Source organism: Lactuca saligna, chromosome 1 (genome assembly GCF_052625555.1).
Source record: "Lactuca saligna cultivar CGN05327 chromosome 1, ASM5262555v1, whole genome shotgun sequence".
Classification (NCBI taxonomy): domain Eukaryota; kingdom Viridiplantae; phylum Streptophyta; class Magnoliopsida; order Asterales; family Asteraceae; genus Lactuca; species Lactuca saligna.
Genome location: NC_136417.1, coordinates 85,941,897 through 85,962,578, shown reverse-complemented (window position 1 = coordinate 85,962,578; position 20,682 = coordinate 85,941,897). Strand labels below are relative to the sequence as shown.

The window sequence follows — 20,682 nt, the reverse complement described above, 5'->3', positions numbered from 1 at the left end:
ACCCGCTTTTACCGTCTTCTTTCACCTACAAAACGAAACAAACCCAAAGCCACCTGCTTTGACGGATCTTTTCTTTTCGTTTTCTCCCGCAACTTCGGTAACTCTCTCCATTTTCCAGTGACATATCCAAAACCTACCGCCGGAATCATCACTTTGTCTTGTATGTGATAGTCCCAACCTTTTCCGATCTAACCCGTTCCTATGGAGAGTCGTCTTCCAACAGTCAAGAAAACCAAGCTCCTGCTTCTTCTATTTTCTTTTACCTACTGTGAGCAAGCCAAATCAAAACCCACATGTTCTGATTTCTTTCCGCTTCTCTTCCCCGCTTCTGGTCAGGTTCTTTTTAACCGGGAACGTTTCTGATCAAGGATGGACACTGCACTTATGCAGTCTTGACCCTATTCACGCCTCTATTGAGAAAGCATCCTTAACAACCATCTGCTGTCATCTCCGGGATCGAACCTCCAAGATGCCATTGCCAAACACCTGGCTTTTGCTGTGATGGCAGCTCTGCACCCAAAGGCTCTTCCCCTTCGGAATTCGACTCTCAAAACGGCCTTCTTCCTCTTCACGAGCCCTAAGCTCTGATACCGATTGAAGAGGGGCTGATTTCAGATTATTAGGTGGTTTTCTTTTCTGTTCTAGGGATCAAAAGGGTAGCGGAGACGAGTCGTGATTCCGGCCAAAATCAACGGGCTTGTTAACCCAGTTTGATCGAAGAACAACATGGGAGGATCAAGAGCAACCAGAAGGTGTTAATCAAAGGGTGAAAAACAGAAGGTGAAAGGCAGCAAAAGGTGTTTTATAGGTAGCTCTTTCAAGCAGTGGTTTTTTAGTTGATTATATAACCTTGGTAGTGCAGTAACACGCAAGAATGGCTCCACCGAAGGATCAAACAGCGGCTGTTGTCAAGGAGAGCAACACCATGACTCTTCAATGTCCGGTATTGTCATCAACAAATTACACAGTATGGGCTATGAGGATGCGGGCTATCTTCAATGTTCATGGGGTGTGGGAGGCAATCGATCCGGGAGTCAATGGGGATGCCAAGAAGAATAACATAGCAATTGCACTTTTGTTCCAAGCCATAGCCGAGAAGCAGACACTGTTAATAGGGAATCTCACAACCGCAAAGGAGATGTGGGAGGTTCTCAAAACCCGTCATTTGGGTGCGGATCAAATCCGGGAGGCGCGACTTCAAACTCTAATGGGAGAGTTTGAAAATCTGAAGATGAAGGATCAAGAGGTGATAGATAACTTTGCTAATAAGTTGTCCGAGTATGCTTCTAGAGCCGCCTCACTTGGATCGGTTATGGAAGAAACAAAATTGGTTAAGAAGTTTCTTAATGGGTTACCAAAACGTTTTATTCATATGGTGGCTTCTATAGAACAGGTTGTAGACTTGAAGACCATCGGTTATGATGATGTTGTAGGTCGACTTAAAGCTTATGAAGAAAGGATCAAAGTTGAGGAGATCCAACCCGAGCAAAATCAGCTTTTGCTTGCAAATTCTGATGAAAAAACAAAAGAAAAAGACCATAGGTGTGAGCATTGTGGTTGTGGAAACTCGAATCGGGAAGACCATGGGCGTGGCCGAGGTGGAGGTCGGGGGTCCGAGAAAGGTCGAGGAGAAGGTCGAGTACAACGGGACAAGAGTCACGTGAAATGCTACAAATGTAATGAGTTTGGACATTACATTTCGGAGTGTCCAATGTGGGAGAAGAAAGATGAGCTCAACTTGAATCGGTGCGAGGATGATGAACCAACACTGCTGTGAACAACGAAATAAGCGATTAAGGGGTGAATGTTGGAGTAATAGTTTATTGGATGGGTCATGGGTCAAGTTTTTATGTGTCATGGGTTAAGGTATTTACACTTACTTTACTTTGAATAAAAAAAAAGGCTTGGTAAAAGGTTTGACCGGATTTTAGGATGTGCACGTTGGGCAGTCTTCATATTTACCTGGTCTTTAGGTGGCATAGCTTAGTATTTTTTTAATAGTTTTCTTTTGTTCACAGTAGATGTTTTAAAAGGCTATATATAGGCCTTGTTTAATATGAATATTTAGCTTTCTTCTGCAACTTTCGTACTCTCTCTTCACTTCATATTAGAAAGTTTCTTTTTTCTCTTATGCAAGTTTATTTTCATTATATTCGTGAGTTGCAAGTTCTGAGTTTTTGAGACTTATATACCATTTGTAACACCCCCCTTTGGCACGTATCACAATATTGTCCGCTTTGGGCCACTCGGCACAAGGACTTCCCAGGGGGTCACCCATCCCGGTACTACTCCCACCCGAGCACGCTTAACTGCAGAGTTCTTATGGGATCTGCTGCCCTCACGGCTTTAAAACGCGTTGTGACAAGGAAGGTATCCACACCCCTTATAAGTAGATGTTTCGTTCTCCTTCCAAGCCGATGTGGGATCAGATCTAACCTACTTTCACCCCCCATTATAGGGTTCGACGTCCCTGTCGAACACATCGACCCGTGCCCTAGCTCTGATACCAATTGTTGGTTCAGGCCCCTCAGAAAACACACACAATTACACACACTCAGAACTTACGTTATGCACTGAAGGTGCTTTTCTTGGTATTTTAATTAAATCAAAGATGTGCCTTATATAGGCTTACAAACTAGCAACGGATAAAACAAATGTGGCAACATAAAACAAGGAATAAAATGCTATCTACTAACCCACTACCACCTAAAGAACCGGTACAAGGATTGACCCATATTTTTATACCTAACATGCCCATTAAAAATCAGTTAATTAAACTTATCCCACATTTCCTTATTCAAATTCTGCATAAAGAAAATTATGGATCAAATTACCCTTAAACAACCGATTAAATCCAACATCTTTACCTATAGCCAATTTTCCTTCCGGTTGGCTTGAAGTAATGACTAGAATGGCTAAGGGTTCATCCTTCAACACACCCTATGGTTCCCTAAGCAGCTTCATCAATATGGGGACTACACCCGCTTTTAGGGCCCTTATTCTATTACCCTGATGCATACATCAATTATACAACGCAATGCTTGCGTCCTTCTTCCCTCTCTGAGTACGTTCACTCAACAGCAACACAAGAGGTGGGATAGCTCCTGCAGAACCGATGGTTACCCTATTTTTTTCCATTGAAAAGAGGCTAAAAAGGTTAGCCGCTGCGTTCCCCTATGCTCCCATGTTACCTTCCTGCAACACATAAATGATCCCCGTCACAGCCCCAGAAGAGACTATGATGCATTTGTTTTCTTCACGGATCGAGAGATTAAGAATTGCGTTCAATGCATGTTCGTGTGCAAGCGTGTCTGGTAAAGTGAGTAGGTGTGAGAGCATAGGGATTGCTCCAGCCTTGACAATGGCGACACAATTGTCATCGTGTCCTTTTGCAAGGAGGAGGATTTCACTAGCGGTAGTCAGCTGCTCATCTGGACTGGCACAATACTTTAGTTTATGGACGACACTTTCTATCATGGAACGTATTGCATGGGTAGAGGCGGAAGGTTTGTGGGTCTGGAAAAATAAAACAAATATTTAACAAACGTCGTGTATACACTATTTGAAATGGAGACTGGTGTTAACTAAAATTTTGGAAACTGGTTAAACTAGTTATATTGGATATGCTTGATAAGATCATCATAAAGTTTCTTGTTCAAGTCTTTAGGGAACCAAATTTGTACGTGACTATGGTTTCAATAAAATGTCATATCTACGTCAAACTAAACAGGATAGCTATATAAGTCAACAATATGTCAGTTAGTACTTGTACGTGGTAACCCCTTTAAATGACGGACTGCTTGTTTTTTATCCAAGGGTTAATGAACTTCAAAGGTAAGTTAATCATGTGTTTTTTTTTTTTTTTTACACATTTGATCATTAAACTTGTTTGAACTCTACAAAATAAATTAATATAACTTGTAATTAGCGATAATATTATCCTATTATAAAGAGAGCAAATAAGTTTAATGGTCAAATGATTACGAAAAAAATATGATTACTTAAATATGGACAAAAAACCAAAGTTCATTACCCATTTTAGTAATATTAGGTTATTTATAATAAGTGAAAGTAGTCATAAGATCCATTGATATGATATAAAATTGGGTTGTCTGCTCTTGATATATGAGGAAACGATAACCAGTTTAGGCCCAACTAGTTAGTGTTAGGTTGTATATGCCTAAGGGGCTAGGTTGTATGTGCTTTAAAAACCTAGCAACATAATTTAGCCCATTACTAGTCAGGCTTGAACTGGGTTAAACGAAACCTAACCTAATTGTTCAATATTGACCATCGGTGACTGATCACAGGGCATAGTCTCTTGGACGGTTCATGTGCAATATTACCAAAACAGGTGATAAACTTTTCTTTTTGTCCATATTTAGGTAACAATGTCTTTTTCGTACATATTTGACTAATAAACCTGTTTGACCTGTTCATAATAGGGTAATATTACCGTAATTATCAATTATATTGCCTATTTTGAAAATGTCAAACAAGTTCAATAAAATGTGAAAAAAAACGTAATTATGTTAACCCTTTATCCAAATCTCTAAATCAATCGGAAAATATCTCATTTAGGTTTCAGTGCTTAATATTTTGTTCTTTTAGTAATTTTCATAATCTTGTTTGGTGATTGAATAATAAACACTTTTTTTATGTTTGTATTCAAAAATTTTGTATCCGCCAATGAAATTTAAACAATACATTAAATTAATACTTGTATTTTAATTATTACACAAAAAAGAAGTGTGATATATAAATGTAACTGAGATTTCATACTCAACATTCTAAAATAGAAAGTTGGACAGGACAAATGCAACACGAAGTATATAGAGAAAAATGGCCTTCCAACTTTTGGAGAAACAGCAAAAGACGAAAATAATTTTAATTTAATCAGGACCTTAGATGATTCTTTGGTGCCACTAAAAGGATTACGGCAATTTATCATGTTGTATCATCCACAAATCCACAATAGTGTTTATTGTCTTCAAAGGAACAAAATGAAAAGACTTACTTGAATAGTTAGCGCTTTCTAAATCCTCTCAATGACCTTGTCCATCGTAGGGCATTCCATCAAATTGAAACTAATGCATTGATATGCAATTTCTTGGAATGCATTAAAAGCACTAGTATATATCAATTTGATCTCTTATATTGGGATCAATTACCTTATGAGATTCCTTGTCATAGTATCTCCGAACAGAAGTTATGAGATTTTGTTGGCAATCATCTCCAAAACTCTTTTCATGATAGACCAACATCCCACTCAGGATTTCAAACAATACCACACCGAAAGAGTACACATCCGATTCTTTTCTGAGGATACCACTTTCATGGTAAGCTGGATCCATGTAAAACTGTGTACCCGCAACCCTTGTATAAACTTCGGTATCACTCTGATTTCTTGGACCAAATTTTGACAAGCCAAAATCACAAACTGTTGCAACCAAATTATTATCTAACAATATGTTAGAACTTGACGTCTCTTGTATTACTCCATTATGCTCCCCAAGACCTGAGTGATGGTAACTCAGTCCTCTTGCTGCTCCTATGCAAATCATCAGGCGTTGTGTCCATGTTATGCAACTCATCTTATGTGGGTCTTGGAGATGATAATCAAGCCTTCCATTCATGGCATACTCGTAAACTATAATCACCTCATTGTCTTCATCACAATATCCAATGAACGATATGATGTTTTCATGGTGAAATTTTGAGATCAACTCTAACTCGTTTCGGAACTCGTGTTCTCTTTGGAAGCTATCTCGACTTAGCCGTTTGATAGCAGCTGCACGGTTTTGTGATAGTAACTCGTTGAGTGGGTAAAGCTCCAAGAAGGTACGGAGAAGGAGAAACACGCACACAAGAAGTTTTTGGAACTATTTTCTGCTTGATATCTTTTGCAACCAAATTACAATACTTATAATGAAAAACTCCTAAATTTAATGAAACATGCAACGTGACTAATGCTACAAATCATGTGGCTAATGGTAAGTAATGCTACTTATCAAAATGCAAACGTGGATTAGATGGACTAACTAACAAGAGAAGATTATTGCAACTATTATGGGTGAATTATGGAAATAGGAAAACATGGGAATTAGTTTAATTAGTGCATGAACATATCATTTTGCCACCCTTCAGAGTGTCGACCTTTATAGACTGCACCAAATCCACCGCCTCCAATACATCTCTGTTGGTTAAAGTTTTCGGTGGCACCGTTGATCTCTTTCAATGGAATTAAATAATTTTCAAGGCTTACCCCTGAAGAAGACATGTCTTTTGATATTGGTGAAGATGTATATGGATATGGTGGCAAAAGGAGGAGATGCGGAAGGCGAGGTCTTTGTCGGATTTGTTGATTTAGAAAAGGTTTATGGGTACCCAGAGAGTCACGGCAGTGCATGGCTGTATATGGGTGGAGTAGAAGATGTATACTGATGTCATAGATGGCGGCCGAGCTGATGGTGGGAGAAAGTAAACCTTATAGATACATCAAACCATCATAAAAGTTGTAGCGTATTGTGTTCTAGAAATATTTAAACAAATTGACTTTTCTTATTATTCACTACAACGATTGAGGCATATACAAACGACAATTAGGGACCCTGTACCGACGACTTGCCGTTGGTAAAGCTTATACTGACGACATGTCATCTATAAAAAGTCGTCGGTATAGATCCGTCGGTAAAATTAAAAAATGTTGTCGGGATACGAGTCGTCGGTATTGAGTAACTAATCCAGACGACAACTCGTCGGAAAAGGGTCATCGGGATTGATTTTCGAGGAAATAAGAAATTTTTTTATTCGGGAGCTTTACCGACGACTTGTCGTCAGGAAAAGTATGTGTAATACCGACGATATGTCGTCGAGAAAAGTGTGTGTAATACCGACGATATGTCGTCTGGAAAGATTAAAACCGTTTTTTCTGTTACTAAGCTGTACCGACGATATGTCGTTGGTATAGCCTGGTTTTTTTTTCACAACTTTTTTTATATATACCAAATCTGTTTGTTAAAACAAATCTAAAATACATATTTGCAGAATAATATAAATATAACATAACATAGTAAGAACCATTGGTAAACATTGTGTGCATGCTAGGAGCATGGGACACGTGTAATAATTCAAGTAAGAAGTTGAGTACCCGAAACGACAAATAATGAGTAATCGATATGGTGATAAATAAAAGATGTTTTATTTATGTTCAAAGGGTTGAGGCCATATGGGATTAGTATTATTCTTGTGTTTCACTTTGCATGTTTTGACTTCCAGAATAATTGAGTTTATTAAAAATAATCGAATTATTCAAACGGGCCACAGTCGTTCATATATTAGAAGTAGATATGAATGAAGACTGTCGTGAATTGGTGTGTGGATTGTCTAAAAGAGTATTAGACATAAGCAAATGTTTGCTGCAACATTCATGAGTGCTTATGAATATGAATTTGAACATTGGACTAAACCCACGCTCGCTTGGATCACTCCATGAATTGTATCACGAGTGATTGGTGAGACGATAACATCTTATATTCTTGAAACCGAGATGTGTGAGTTGTATCTTGCTAATCGGTTGCACATTGATAATATGTAAACGCACTAGTAACTTGGTGTTATAAAACATATTGTTGTGTGTGATTTGGTTAGTGAGTGCAAGCAAGCATTGTATCAAAGTTTATCCATTCCTTTTATCCAAGGTAGGATAAAAGGGATATCTTTGGGCCCCTCGATGGTTTAGTGATGACAAACGTAAATGCTCAGCCGGGCTAGGGCTAATTTGATTTGTTCAATTAGTCAGTCGTCATAAATCCGAAATCGAGAAGTAGTACAAAGAGAATGATTTGAAATCATATCTCATACGATATCTAGAATGGAGGAATATATGATCCCTTATCTAAGGACACGCGTATCTGATGTGATCAGAGTTGACAGCGGCTTTGGAAAGCTACGATTGCAGATCAGGATCTGAAGTCATACGCAAAATAGTTATTAAACTTATCCAAGTGGGAGACTGTTGGATTAGTGTCTAAGTCCATAACTATTTTGGTATGTACTTGACCCGATGGTGCATGGTCCGTTTGGGTTGCCTTCACCAAAGCAACTTGATAGGATGAATTATGGAGAGAAAGGATTAAATATGATTTATTAATATATTATGAGAATAATATATTGAAGGAGAAATCATATTGTTTAATTAATATTAGTTAGTAATTAGTTTTGTGACTAAAAGAGATTAATTAAAATTAAGGGACTGGAATTGTGATTATAAGATAATTGCAATTTGGGTCATGGATTGCCTTGTATCAAGGGTTGGACGAATTCTATAGGGAAGCCCATAAGGAAATCGTCCAAGGGCTTGATTAAAAGGAGTCTATGGGTTGCTAAAGGCTTAAGCATCCAAATTAGGGTTTCCTTGTTAGATAACCCTAATAGCCCAACTATATAAAGACCCCTTAAGGCTAAAAAACGTGGCTAAGATTCTTGTTAGGGTTTCTACACGTTTTTGGTAGCCTCCAACCTCTCTCCTCTTCATCCTCTTGCTTATGGTGTTTGTGAACCATTAGAGGAGTGACACTTGTGACTCTAAGCCTTCCAAAGTCAATACAAGGAGATTTGGGATTGTTATTGCTGCATAACAATCAAGGTAACACTATAAACGTATTCTCATGTTAATATGATTATATGTATGCTAGAATTAGGGTTTATAGTCTTGGATAACTTGCATGTACAATAGAGAAACCTAGATCCAAGCTTTAGGGTTTGTATGAGCACATAGGATGTCTTATGTCCAAAACCCATCAAATAGTTCGCCAAAGTTTGGGTTGACTGGACTTGTTTGATCTGTATATTTTGATTTTCCGCCAGGTATTCGAAACCCTACCTTTTTGTATTACGTATGTATGTCTGTTTATGTTGTGGTTGAGATTCGAATGGTTATGGTATTAAATCGATTCAGTTGATAGATCTGAAACGAAATAAAATGGAAGGTATTTGCTTCGAGAAACTGATGCTTGTCCGGTTCGAAGTGTTGGAATGAAAAATGAACGAGTTTGGGACTGGTAATGGTTCTGTTTGAAGAAAGATCGGTGCTTCAGTTTTTATCTGTTTCAATTCCGTGTGCCTGAGACTTCATTAAGTGCCTTCGTTAAGATTTTGTTTTACTATATATCTGTTAATTTCAACGAGTTCATGACATAGACATTATACCGAAGCTTTGCTGGATCTTCAATTAGATTCTCAGGGAGCCAAGTTGTGAAATTATATCTACTTGCTCAACTGGGATGTTCATTTACTCGTCTATCTTTACTAATGTTGTAGCATGATCTAGGTTCAGTAATTATGGTATTCAATATCCTTAGATATTAGTTCAAAGGATTAAACCAAGTGGAAACAGTTACATATTTACAAGGCAAAACAGCGTGCAGTGTTCTCCCTCTTGAGTATTTTATTCTTAGGGTTTTGTAATTCTTCTCAAGTGTGACTACTCTATTCTGCCCTGTATTGAATACACTTTTTGACATTGTAATCATTTTCCATGAATTGGGTTTAGAACAATTGGTTATGTATAGAAGTTCCATGTTTTTCATGTTGAAGGATATGACTGCCTAATCAACTTCTGTATACTCGATATATCTTCCCATTGGAGCAATAAGATCCCACATGCCTTCATCGATATGACATCGACTTTCGGTTCACCCTCCCCAACTACTAAAATTAGGAAAAAAACCTTTCCATTAAGCTCAAAGGTAACCTTACACTCCCTTCAACCTTTTCATCTAATTTTCGTTCTATTGATTTACATCATCAAAAGTGTGTTCATTTATGAATATAATTACAATTATAGAAATTCATATGTATTCTGTATTTTGTTCAGTCTCTTCATTTACTAAATTTGCTTCATTTAATTGATTGTTAATTGTATTTAATTCTGATTTTGGGGTTTTCTATCAAGAACACAAAATGATGAAGTATGAAATTGTTTCAGGAGCAAAGAAAGAACAATATGGAGCACCTCCACCGATTTGGTGGTTCATCGCAGTAGTGGAGTGGCAGGGGCTATTCTAGCAACCTCTTCACCACTTCGTTTTCTAGTTCCAGTTACTGTCGATGAGAGGGGAGGAAGCAAAAAGAAAACGACAACAGGGGGTGTTTGGTTTGCTTGGTGTGTCATAAAACAGTGGGAGAAAATGGAAGGGGTTGTTGCCCTTGGCTAGCCGGAAGCCACTAGCAAACACCTCTAGTGGGGGTGTTTTTGTTGAACCTCGAAGACAGGACAAAAATAAAGGAGTGTGAGAGGAAATAGAAGAATGAAAAATTGTATTTATCTGTGAATAGCAGTGCATTCATGTGTGAATAATAGTGAATGAATAACAGTGCATTCATGTGTGAATAGCAGTATATTCATTTGTGAATAACATTGAATGAATGTATTTATTTATGATTAGAAGTATTCATTTATTCAATTATGAATAACAAGGTACTTATTTGTTAATAGTAGTGTATTCATTTGTGAATAACAGTGTAAGCATGTGTTAATGAGTACATTTATTTATGATTAGAGGTATTCTTTTTGTGGAAAATTGATAATTTTTACAATCTGTTTTATTTTCAACTAATTAAAAGAAGAAATTGGATTACTTGTAAATTGATGTGTATTTATTTGTGATTGGAGTAGTATCAGGTTTCTTGAAAAAAAAATCATTTATGAATACAAATGTACTAATTTGGTGTTCGATTTCTATTCATTTTTTTGAACACACACAAAAAAATAAATAAATAAATAAAATAAAATAAATAAAAAATAAACGTGAAATAGGAGAAAAATATTTGATTTTTTAAAGAATTTTTTAAATTTTCAAATAAATTTTGATAAAAATGTTTTTTATATTCCATTAATAAGAAAAATAAAAAATTGAATATTTATTTCTTTTTTGGTAACTGATCCTAAATTCCAGGGAATTTGATTGAATTTTATTTTATTTGAATTTAATTAAAATATACAATTACTAGTATACCCTTATATATTGATTGGTCCAGAATTGTTCTCGCGTTATCAACCTTTTAAGTCTTCTCATTTGATCATCTCCATATATATATATATATATATATATATATATATATATATATATATATATATATATATATATATATATATATATATATATATATTACATTTAGATTTAACTTTGCCTTGAAACATATCTAATCCACTAAAATTATCATCATTTAAAACCATTCATATAAATGCAATTCAAAGTGTATACATATCATGGTCTATGAAAAAAAAAAAAAAAAAAAAAAAAAAAAAAAAAAAAAAAAAAAAAACTGCATCGTCTTTGTGGCTTGGTATAGTTTAAGGAGGAAATTAAAAAAAAATCAATAAACTAACCTTAAAATATGGTCAATCACTAGAATTCTTTCTATGGGGGTGGTGAACCTTCTTCCCAACCAATAGAGAGAAATGGGGCTGTGATTTAGGGCTCCATATTATTACAAATCAAGGACCAAACTATTAGAAATTAAGAAGCAATCGAGCACCAAAACCCTTACCTTGGTGGTAGATCTGGAAGACCTTGAGATCGCCGACAAATTGTGAGAGAAAAATGGTGAGCTTGACTGCAAAAAGAAAGCTGAAAGGGTGTTTTGTTACCAGGGAAACCCTATACCGACGACATGTTGTCGGTATATATAGGTCAACCAAAACATCGTCGTATAGCTTTACGTCATTAAAACAATAAAAATAAAAAAAAATGATTTCACGCAGATCGGGGCCCCCTTTTACCGACGACATGTCGTCGGTATTGCCTGGCGAAACGACATCATTCCTATATTCTGCGACACAGATTAAAAATAAAAGAAATTAAATTTTAATCAACCTATACCGACGACATGTCGTCGGCATAGGTCGACAAAAACAACATCGTCTTGGATTTCTGCTAGAAGGAAATAAAATAAATCGAAAATATTTTTTTAGAGTATTTTCCAGACGACAAGTCGTTTGTAAAGCTTTTCAATATACCACCAACATTTCATCTTTTCCCGCCGAGTCTGTACCGACGACATATCGTCGGTATAGTCCTTCTGGTCAAAGTTTAATGGTCAATGTTTTTTTTCCTTTGTACCGACGACATGTCGTCGGTATAGGGTAACTTTTGCCGACGACATGTGTCGTCTGGATAGGTGTCGTCTCTGGAAATTATTGTAGTGATTATATATGTTGTTTTTATACGATGCAATTTTAAGTATTATGTTAACACACTAGCTACTATTTCAAGTTCATTTGGGATTTCTTTATAAATATTATTTCGTCATTCATATGGACCAATTCTTCTTTCTGCTCAATTTAATGAATGAATTTAAGCACACGGTTATTGCTATTCCATTTATGTGTTCCTGATATTGTCGCAAACTAATCTGGTAAACAGTTGTAGAATAAGTAACTCTATATACAAGAAGAGTAATTGTAACCACTATAGGTGCAGTTTTCTAACAGATTTTTTTTTTTAAATAGAAATGCTTTCTTATGTATTGAACAAAGACATATGCATAGATTATAATTAAAAACAAATGAATCCACTAAAGATGTTAATCGAAGTAATCTACCAAATTAAATTATATAAATATGTAATACAAAATGTCATAGGTAGGTGTATAGAAACTACATCAATATAATCACCACATTAATTTTAAATTTTCTATGCATGCTGTTATTTGAGATTATTGTAAAGGAACCTAAAGCATTGACTTTAGGTAGCATTAAGATATCTTAAATAATCACACATTGTCATTTCCTTTACTTTGTATGGCATATAATTTGTATTGTTCTGTTCTAAAAATATAATTTGTATTGTTAATGGTCCTCATATGTCCACTTACTAATTTTATACTTCCAAACTAAAAAAATAAATGTTTGGACCTTTTTACCCCTTAGTTAATAATGAATATGTAGAGAAAGATCCAGAGTTTATTAGGAGCAGAGAAACATCCGATTCTTCTTTTTTATTTATTAAAATAAAAAAAAAAATAAAAAAAAAAATAAAAAAAAAAAAAAAAATTCACATTCCATACTCGGTTACCCCACTTTTTTGAATCGCATGGAAGTTTCGCCGACAAGTACTTCATCGTTGAAATCTAAAGCCTCGCATGAGCTTTGGTTGCATAATTGTTAGCCTCGTCTAAAGCTTAACCAGAATATAAGGGATCTTTAAATAATAATCATCTTTATCAAACATTGTTATATTGGTTAATATATTAGTATAGACTATTAATGAATTTGTAACGTGACATGTTAAATTGTTAATGCGGCATGATAAGGTATGTTTAAGGTGATCCGGTTTATTCGCAAGATCTACTAAGGAATTGTGGTTAAGGAAGATTTACACTACAAGAAATCTGGTCATTACCGGCGACACTATTAGCGGAGACATGGAGCTTTAGCTAATAGCATCGACTCAAGCTTGCCGCTAAAGCTCCGTGTCTCCGCTAATAGCCTCGCTGATAATGCTCTATGATCCGAATTTGTGGTTACCCCTTCTGGTAAATCCCAACCGTCGGATCAGCGTTCTAATCCAATGGTTAGGGGCTCTTCTCGCACAACTTCAATATCGGCCACACTTTGTCGCCGCCAGAGGGTAAAATTGTCGCCGCTAAAGGTCGTGAAAAAAATAAACGGGATAAATTCCCTCCTTTGATGTCGCCGCTAATACTAAGTTGTCGCCGGTAAAAATCTTTCGTTACCACTATTTAGTGTCGCCGCTAAAGGTCGACGAAATAAGACCGATCATGAGTATCTCTTTCCTTCTTCCTACTTGCTCCTTCTGATTAGCATGTTCTTTCTCGAGCGTCAATTGGCGATCATTCCTTTAATATACACTTCTCCCTTCATCCGCCTGCAACCACCGGCCAGCATGTAATGCCATGTCTTGAATCGTTCCCTTTTTGGAGTGGTGATTAAGGATTTGGGTATTAGCAGGCTTCGGACCCTTGAGGAATTGAGGTTTGGATTTTTTGTCGAGTGGTTGATGTATTTTGAGTGATCCGAGTATTGGGTTTGTGCTTTGGAGCCAAAGTGTATTTTGGCAATATGGCAGTTTGCGCTTTTATGGAAGTTGGATGTTTGTTCGGAGTATGAGTTGATACAAGCATATAGTTTCTCGTTACCTTTCCATTGATATAAGGATCATCAGAAATAGACTTATAACGAAGAAGTTATGGCGTTCGCAAGTTTCGTGGTTTTAGGGTTTAGCTGGGTATGTGGGGCGTACAAGTAAAAGGGCAGTACACAGCGCGTACCATAGCGTACGCGGGGCGTACTGACCAGGATGGTCACAGGTGCTCTCCGGAATACACTGGACATACCATATGTATGATGGGCGTATTCCAATCCGACCCAAACCTTATTTTAGGGTCTTGGACCTATTTAAGCTCCTTCTCTTATAAACTAACCCTAATATATCTAGCCTCCACCCTCTAAACCCAAAAAATTATCCCTAAGCCTCCATGGTGGTGTTTTTTAGCGCATTGTTGTGCATCTTGGTGTTTTAGGGTCGTTTGCAAGAAGATGAAGTTTTGTGGGAAGCTGTGAATCAAGGAAGAGCTTATGGATCTGGTTTATGTGCTTCATTTCCAGCTTTTTTGAAGTATAAAGCTATGAACTTGATGATTGGTGTCTTACATCTATATTGTATGATTTTTGGTTCCTTTTTGGTCCCATGGATGTGATATAGTGGCTTGATGTTACTCAAGGGGCTTTCACTTGCCCGTGTTGGTATTTCAAAGGTTCAAGGTCCATAAAGTTGGCACCTTTAGAGTATATATCCATCCATGCATGAGTTTGGGTGAATTTCATGATAGGTTAATGTTATATGTTGATGTTGGGTTCTTTTGGGGCATGTAAAGTCACCATGTTGGTGACTTTATGCTTCTAGACACTTGTTTGGACTCAGATTTGTGATTTGGATTTATGGACTTAAGTATTAAGAGTTTAATGTTGAAATTCGTTTAATGAATGAGTATGTTGGGCGTACAAGTTTGTACACGCGGTGTACAAGCCAAATTACATGTACGCTTAGATTACAACTGGGTACGCCCCGTATACTCAGTCAGGAGGGTTTTGGCTTTTGGTCTTTGGTCTTTGCGTTAGGCTTCCTCTTTGGGCTTTGGTGTTTGAGGTCTTAATCGACCAACCTAGTACAAGTGTTTGGACTAGGAAAACTGGTTGGGCTTTAGGGTAAGGCCCATATAAGGGGTCTGGGCCCAATTTCGAAAATTGGACCATATTTGGGCCTTGGTTGGTTATTTGGCATTTGGGCTTTTCAGGTTGTGAGTTTGGGCCTTAGTCTTGGTCGAAAAGAGGTGAGGGATAAATTGGTAATTTACCTTAGTAACCGATTTTTGTATATGGATTGGGACCTAAATGTTGATTGGGTGTTGTTTTGATAGTTCAGGGATCAGTCAGCCAACAACCAGAGATATATCCACGGGATTCAGCAATACGAGGTGAGTCTCCTCACTGTGTTTAGCTGGTCAAAGGTACCAATGACGACCCATCTTTTGTTATGTCGGGTGCTAGATGTTTGTGTGACTCTTTCATGCATGTGCTTGTATGTTTACTGGGCGAGGCCCGACAGTTATTTTGTATGCTAGTATCTGGCTATATGTATATGACTTATATGTGGGTGGGGGCCGTTATGCGTGTGTGGGCAGGGCCCGTATCTCAGTGGGCAGGGCCCGATGATTGTATATTTTGCTATTATCTTTATGATTTTTTCATGTGTTTTATGTTATATAATTATCTGTTATGTGTGTATGTTGTGCGAGTGTGGGTGGGGCCCGTTATGAGAGTGTAGGCCAGGCCCGTATCTCATTGGGTGTGGCCCATTATGCGAGTGTGGGCGGGGCATGTATATCATTAGGTGGGGCCCATTATGCGAGTGTGGGCGGGGCCTGTTATGTGCTATGTATATATTGTGTTAGGGCCAGGATCCTCGAAATATTTAGGATCCTCAAATGTCCAAGATCCTCAGTTACATCAGGATCCCGATTATCACTGTTGTTATTTTTATTGATATTTATAACAGACATTTTTTATCCATACCTAACATGTACGTAGAAGTAGTCAAAGGAAGACCAATTCTCGATGAAAGATTATATTAACTAAGCTAAATACCCTGAATACTTGGTCAAATAACGTTCATGAAGCTGGTCATAGAGGATCCTGGAAATATCGGACATCTTGTTGACTAGTTTAGACTATAAATTGATACTTGTATTCTGCACACAACACACTGTTTTTACTAGAAGCTTATACTACGAGATTAATCACTTGTTCATACTAAAATATTCTCTGTAAACATCTTTCTACATTAATAAAATCATCAAGGCAGTTGATCATTATCACCTCCCAAGGTTTTATGCTAGAGAACCTAGCAAGGATCAAGGGCTTTCCTAGTAAATCAATGTGTCACTTTTTGTTTTTTATCATTTGCTATTACACAATCCGAACATTACAACCTCTCATTTAATTTGGTTTATTAGTACTTGTGTAATTTTTGACCAAACAATTTGGCACTCACCGTGGGGCCGTGGTGTTCAAAATCCTTGAAAAAATCATGTCTACACAACCAATCCTCTCTTCGTCCTCTGCCCTTTCCATTTCAACCAAAAAACCTACCACTTCCTCCGAGTGGTCCCCCTAATTAGAGGAAAACACCTGACACTTCCAAGAAAAGGACGCCCTTGATCACTAATCTAGAAAGCTTGGGAACCTCAGGGCTCCGGGAACCGACTAAGTCAGTCACTACTACAGAGCTTTTTGCTATGATGAGGAAAATGACTGTAGGTCCCCAAAATTGATTGACGTATCAATCCGATCCAGTTGATTATGCGGAATCCCAATCAAGTGGATGACGCAAGACGAAATGGAGAAGAAGAAGAAGAAGAAGAAGAAGAAGAACTTATGAATCTATGTTGTATTGATGATATGAATGGTAATCCTTACACAAGATTCACACACAATAGTTCCCTCTCTAACACATGCTTTACACAATAATGGCTTCCCTCCTCCACTCGATTGATTGAAAACCCCACCCTTGTCTAATGCTCAACCTTAACTTCTCACCCTTTCATATATATATATATATATATATATATATATATATATATATATATATATATATATATATATATATATATATATATATATATATATATATATATATATATATATATATCTATATATATATATATACCTATGGACTACTCCAAAGCCCAAAACCCAAAGGCTAGACGGAAAACACATGCGTTTTCGGTCCAAGCTATAAATAAACCAATAATATTTTCGGCCCAAGACTAAATGTAACGCCCCGTTCCTGGTACACATTTAAAACACTATTTTCTTTTTATTTTAGAAGCCACTCGACGAGTCAGTAGGCCTAACTCGTCGAGTAGCAGTGGGTCAGCACGTGAAGTTGGCATGGCGACTCGACGAGTCCATATTCCTGACTCGGCGAGTCCACCAGTTTGGATGATGCACTAATTTTCAGGGTGTGTACCCTATTTAAACATCATCATAGCCCCAAACCAGCCTCCTTAACCTCTCAAAGACTTATTCCCGAAACCTAGCCTCCTTGAAGTGTGTGTGAGTGATATTTGCCCTTGTGAAGGAATTTGGTGCATTGTTGAGCAAGAAGAAGAAGGAGAAGGTAGAAGAACTCAAGGAAGAAGAAGTAGATCCAGATTATACTCCTCTTTGGCCACCCTTTCTGGTAATAAATCTTTTATCTTGATTATTGTACTACTAGATGTAGTTTGTCCCCAAATTGATGGTTTCGAGCTTAAAAACCCCAAATCCATAGTGATGAGGTTTTGTAACCAAGCCATATCTCAGATCTAGCCTCTCTTGAGCTCCACGAGCTCAAGAAGGCCACCTTTTGGCAGCCATGCCTTTGTTCTAGTCAAGTAGCCTCCCATAATAGCCAAGTATGAGTGTTCTTGCTTATTGCCTCTTAGATACACGTAAAGTTAGCAACTTTATGTGTTCAAATAGTCCCAGAAACCTAGATCTATGAATTGGATGCACTGAAGCTGAGTAGCATCGATTGAATAGAAACTACATGCAAAGGACTCGGTGAGTCGTTCTTCCGAATCAGCGAATCAGGTCGCGAGTCCTTGATTTCCGGTTCAATAGTAGAAAGTCATTTTAGAGAGTGGTGTAAGGACTCGGTGAGTTAAGACATGGATCTAACTATAGAGGGACTCTAGAGTCTACGCCCTGAATCAACGTGTCCAAGGTAATCTCCTTACCTGTAAGAACAGACTTGACTAGTTGTTCCTATTACTCGGCGAGTCACAGACTGGACGTGTTCTTATGTTGAAGGTGAATTCGATGAGTTGATCATATAACTCGGCGAGTTGGATGAAGGTTTGCACGATATCAATAAGGAAGGGGGACTCGTCGAGTTGTGGCTAAACTCGGCGAGTAGAGTCGAGTAAGGAAATAGAAGGAAAGATACGGTCCGATGCAGTATGCAGTATATATGTTTATGTTATATGCCTTGATTATGTTATGCTATGATCAGTCAGTTCTGGATTTCGGTCCGTTGCAGTGGGTGAGGCGCTTATTAGTTTCGGGCTTCGGTCTGATGCAGTTCCGGGCTTTTGTCCGATGCAGTGGGCGAGGCCCTAGTTAGTTTCGTACTTCAGTCCGATGCAGTAGGTGAGGCCCTAGTTAGTTCTGGACTTTGGTCTGATGTAGTGGGCAAGGCCCTTGTCAGTTCCGGGGTTCGGTCCGATGCAGTGGACAAGGCCCAATATGTGCTTTATACGTTATTGTATGGTATGTGGTAGTTTGGGGGAGCTAACTAAGCTTCATGCTTACAATTTCAGTTGTGGTTTCAGGTACTTCAGCTAGCAAAGGGAAGGGCTCGGGATGATGGCATGGCACACACTACAACATAGCCTGGGAGTTAGACTCTGATATTTTGATATGACCTTGACACTAGTTTCGATTCAATAAATTTATTATGACATTTTGGGATATCCGATTCATTGTTTTTACCTTTTGATATTTGATATTATGGTTTAGTAATGTTTTCAAACAAAAATTTTTGGGTTGTATTTTTGGGATGTTACAAGTTGGTATCAGAGCCTTGGTTTGAGGGATTCGAGCACACTCTCGGGTGTGTTTCAACTCAAACTAAGGAAATGGTATAAGGTTTTAAAATGAAAAACATTTTTGAAAAGAATTTTGAAAAAGAAACTTAAAAAGAAGGAAAGAGCTTTGAAAAGAGAAAAAGGGTGTGGTGCATGTGATCAACCGAGCTCAAGTAAGTACTCCCAAATTACCCATACAAGTTTGTGTTATGATTGACAGTTTCCATATAACAACATGCTAGAATAGGACTAAGGATCTAGGAGGATGCATTATGTTCCTGCTATATGTGTTTTAGCTTTACGAGAATTGCATGCTAGTATCAAGTAGTAGGATAGCATATTTAGGTTATGCCTGTTAGTAGGAGCTTAGCATCATATGCTAGTACAGATTCCTGTATGTGGATAGAATTGCTTCAGCTTGTTTCCTTTTTGTCTGAATGCTACTTGCTTTATGCTTTGTGGGACTCCGAGTGATGGGAGTTAGCTGTTAGGTGGGTATGTTAGGTCACATGTTATTAGGGTTGAATAATCTCAGAGTGTTGGATTTGACCCTACTGTGTAGCTCTTGTTTGAGTTCTAACCGTTGTGGGGGTGAGTCCCTTACTCGAAGGAATATCTGAGCCTCATGGCATGTGACTGTATCCGTTTGGTGGCTAATTGGCATTGCAAGGAGGCCTTCAGCAGCTAAGGACTAGTTTGCGCGGAATTAGAGGTACACTAAGGCAAGCTGTAACATCCCATCTGGCACGTATCACAATATTGTCCGCTTTGGGCCACTCGGCACGAGGACTTCCCAGGGGGTCACCCATCCTGGTACTACTCCCGCCCGAGTATGGGATCTACTGCCCTCACGGCTTTAAAACGCGTTGTGATAGGGAAGGTATCAACACCCCTTATAAGGAATGCTTAGTTCTCCTTCCCAGTCGATATGGGATCAGATCTAACCCACTTTCACCCCCCATTATAGGGTTCGACGTCCCCGTCGAACACATCGAACCGTAACCTAGCTCTGATACCATTTCTAACATCCCCTCTGGCACGTATCACAATATTGTCCGCTTTAGGCCACTCGGCACGAGGACTTCCCAGGGGGTCACCCATCCCGGTACTACTCCCGCCCGAGCACGCTTAACTGCAGAGTTCTTATGGGATCTGCTGCACTCACGGCTTTAAAACGCGTTATGATAGGGAAGGTATCCACACCCCTTATAAGGAATGCTTAGTTCTCCTTCCCAGCCGATGTGGGATCAGATCTAACCCACTTTAATTGTAACATCTCGGAAAAGCAAGAGTAGAGTTGAAGGGCTAAAAGTGTAAATCTTGAAGGGCGACTCGGCGAGTCCATGGATGGACTCGGCGAGTAGAGTCGCGACTTTGGTCGTGTGTCAAGCGACCTACTCGGCGAGTCCAAAGATGGACTCGGCGAGTAGGTGCTGGGTGAAGAAAACCCTAAATCCGGGGAATGAGCCCTATATAAAGAGCATTATGTTTCCTCCACAGCCTCCTTGATCCCCCTTGAGTCCCAGA

At 38.1% G+C, this 20,682-nt stretch overlaps 1 protein-coding gene across 1 annotated transcript; it reads left to right on the top strand.

Moving 5' to 3' along the window:
- The first annotated feature begins 874 nt into the window (after positions 1-874).
- Positions 875-1,777, top strand: LOC145009389 (uncharacterized). The gene has a single exon (XM_078968098.1). The coding sequence runs from the start codon at positions 875-877 to the stop codon at positions 1,775-1,777; it is 903 nt and encodes a 300-aa protein (XP_078824224.1).
- The last annotated feature ends 18,905 nt before the right edge of the window (positions 1,778-20,682 follow it).

Bases quoted from the DNA above. Each gene is read 5' to 3' on its own strand.
- LOC145009389 (XM_078968098.1), top strand. From the start codon at position 875: ATGGCTCCACCGAAGGATCAAACAGCGGCTGTTGTCAAGGAGAGCAAC.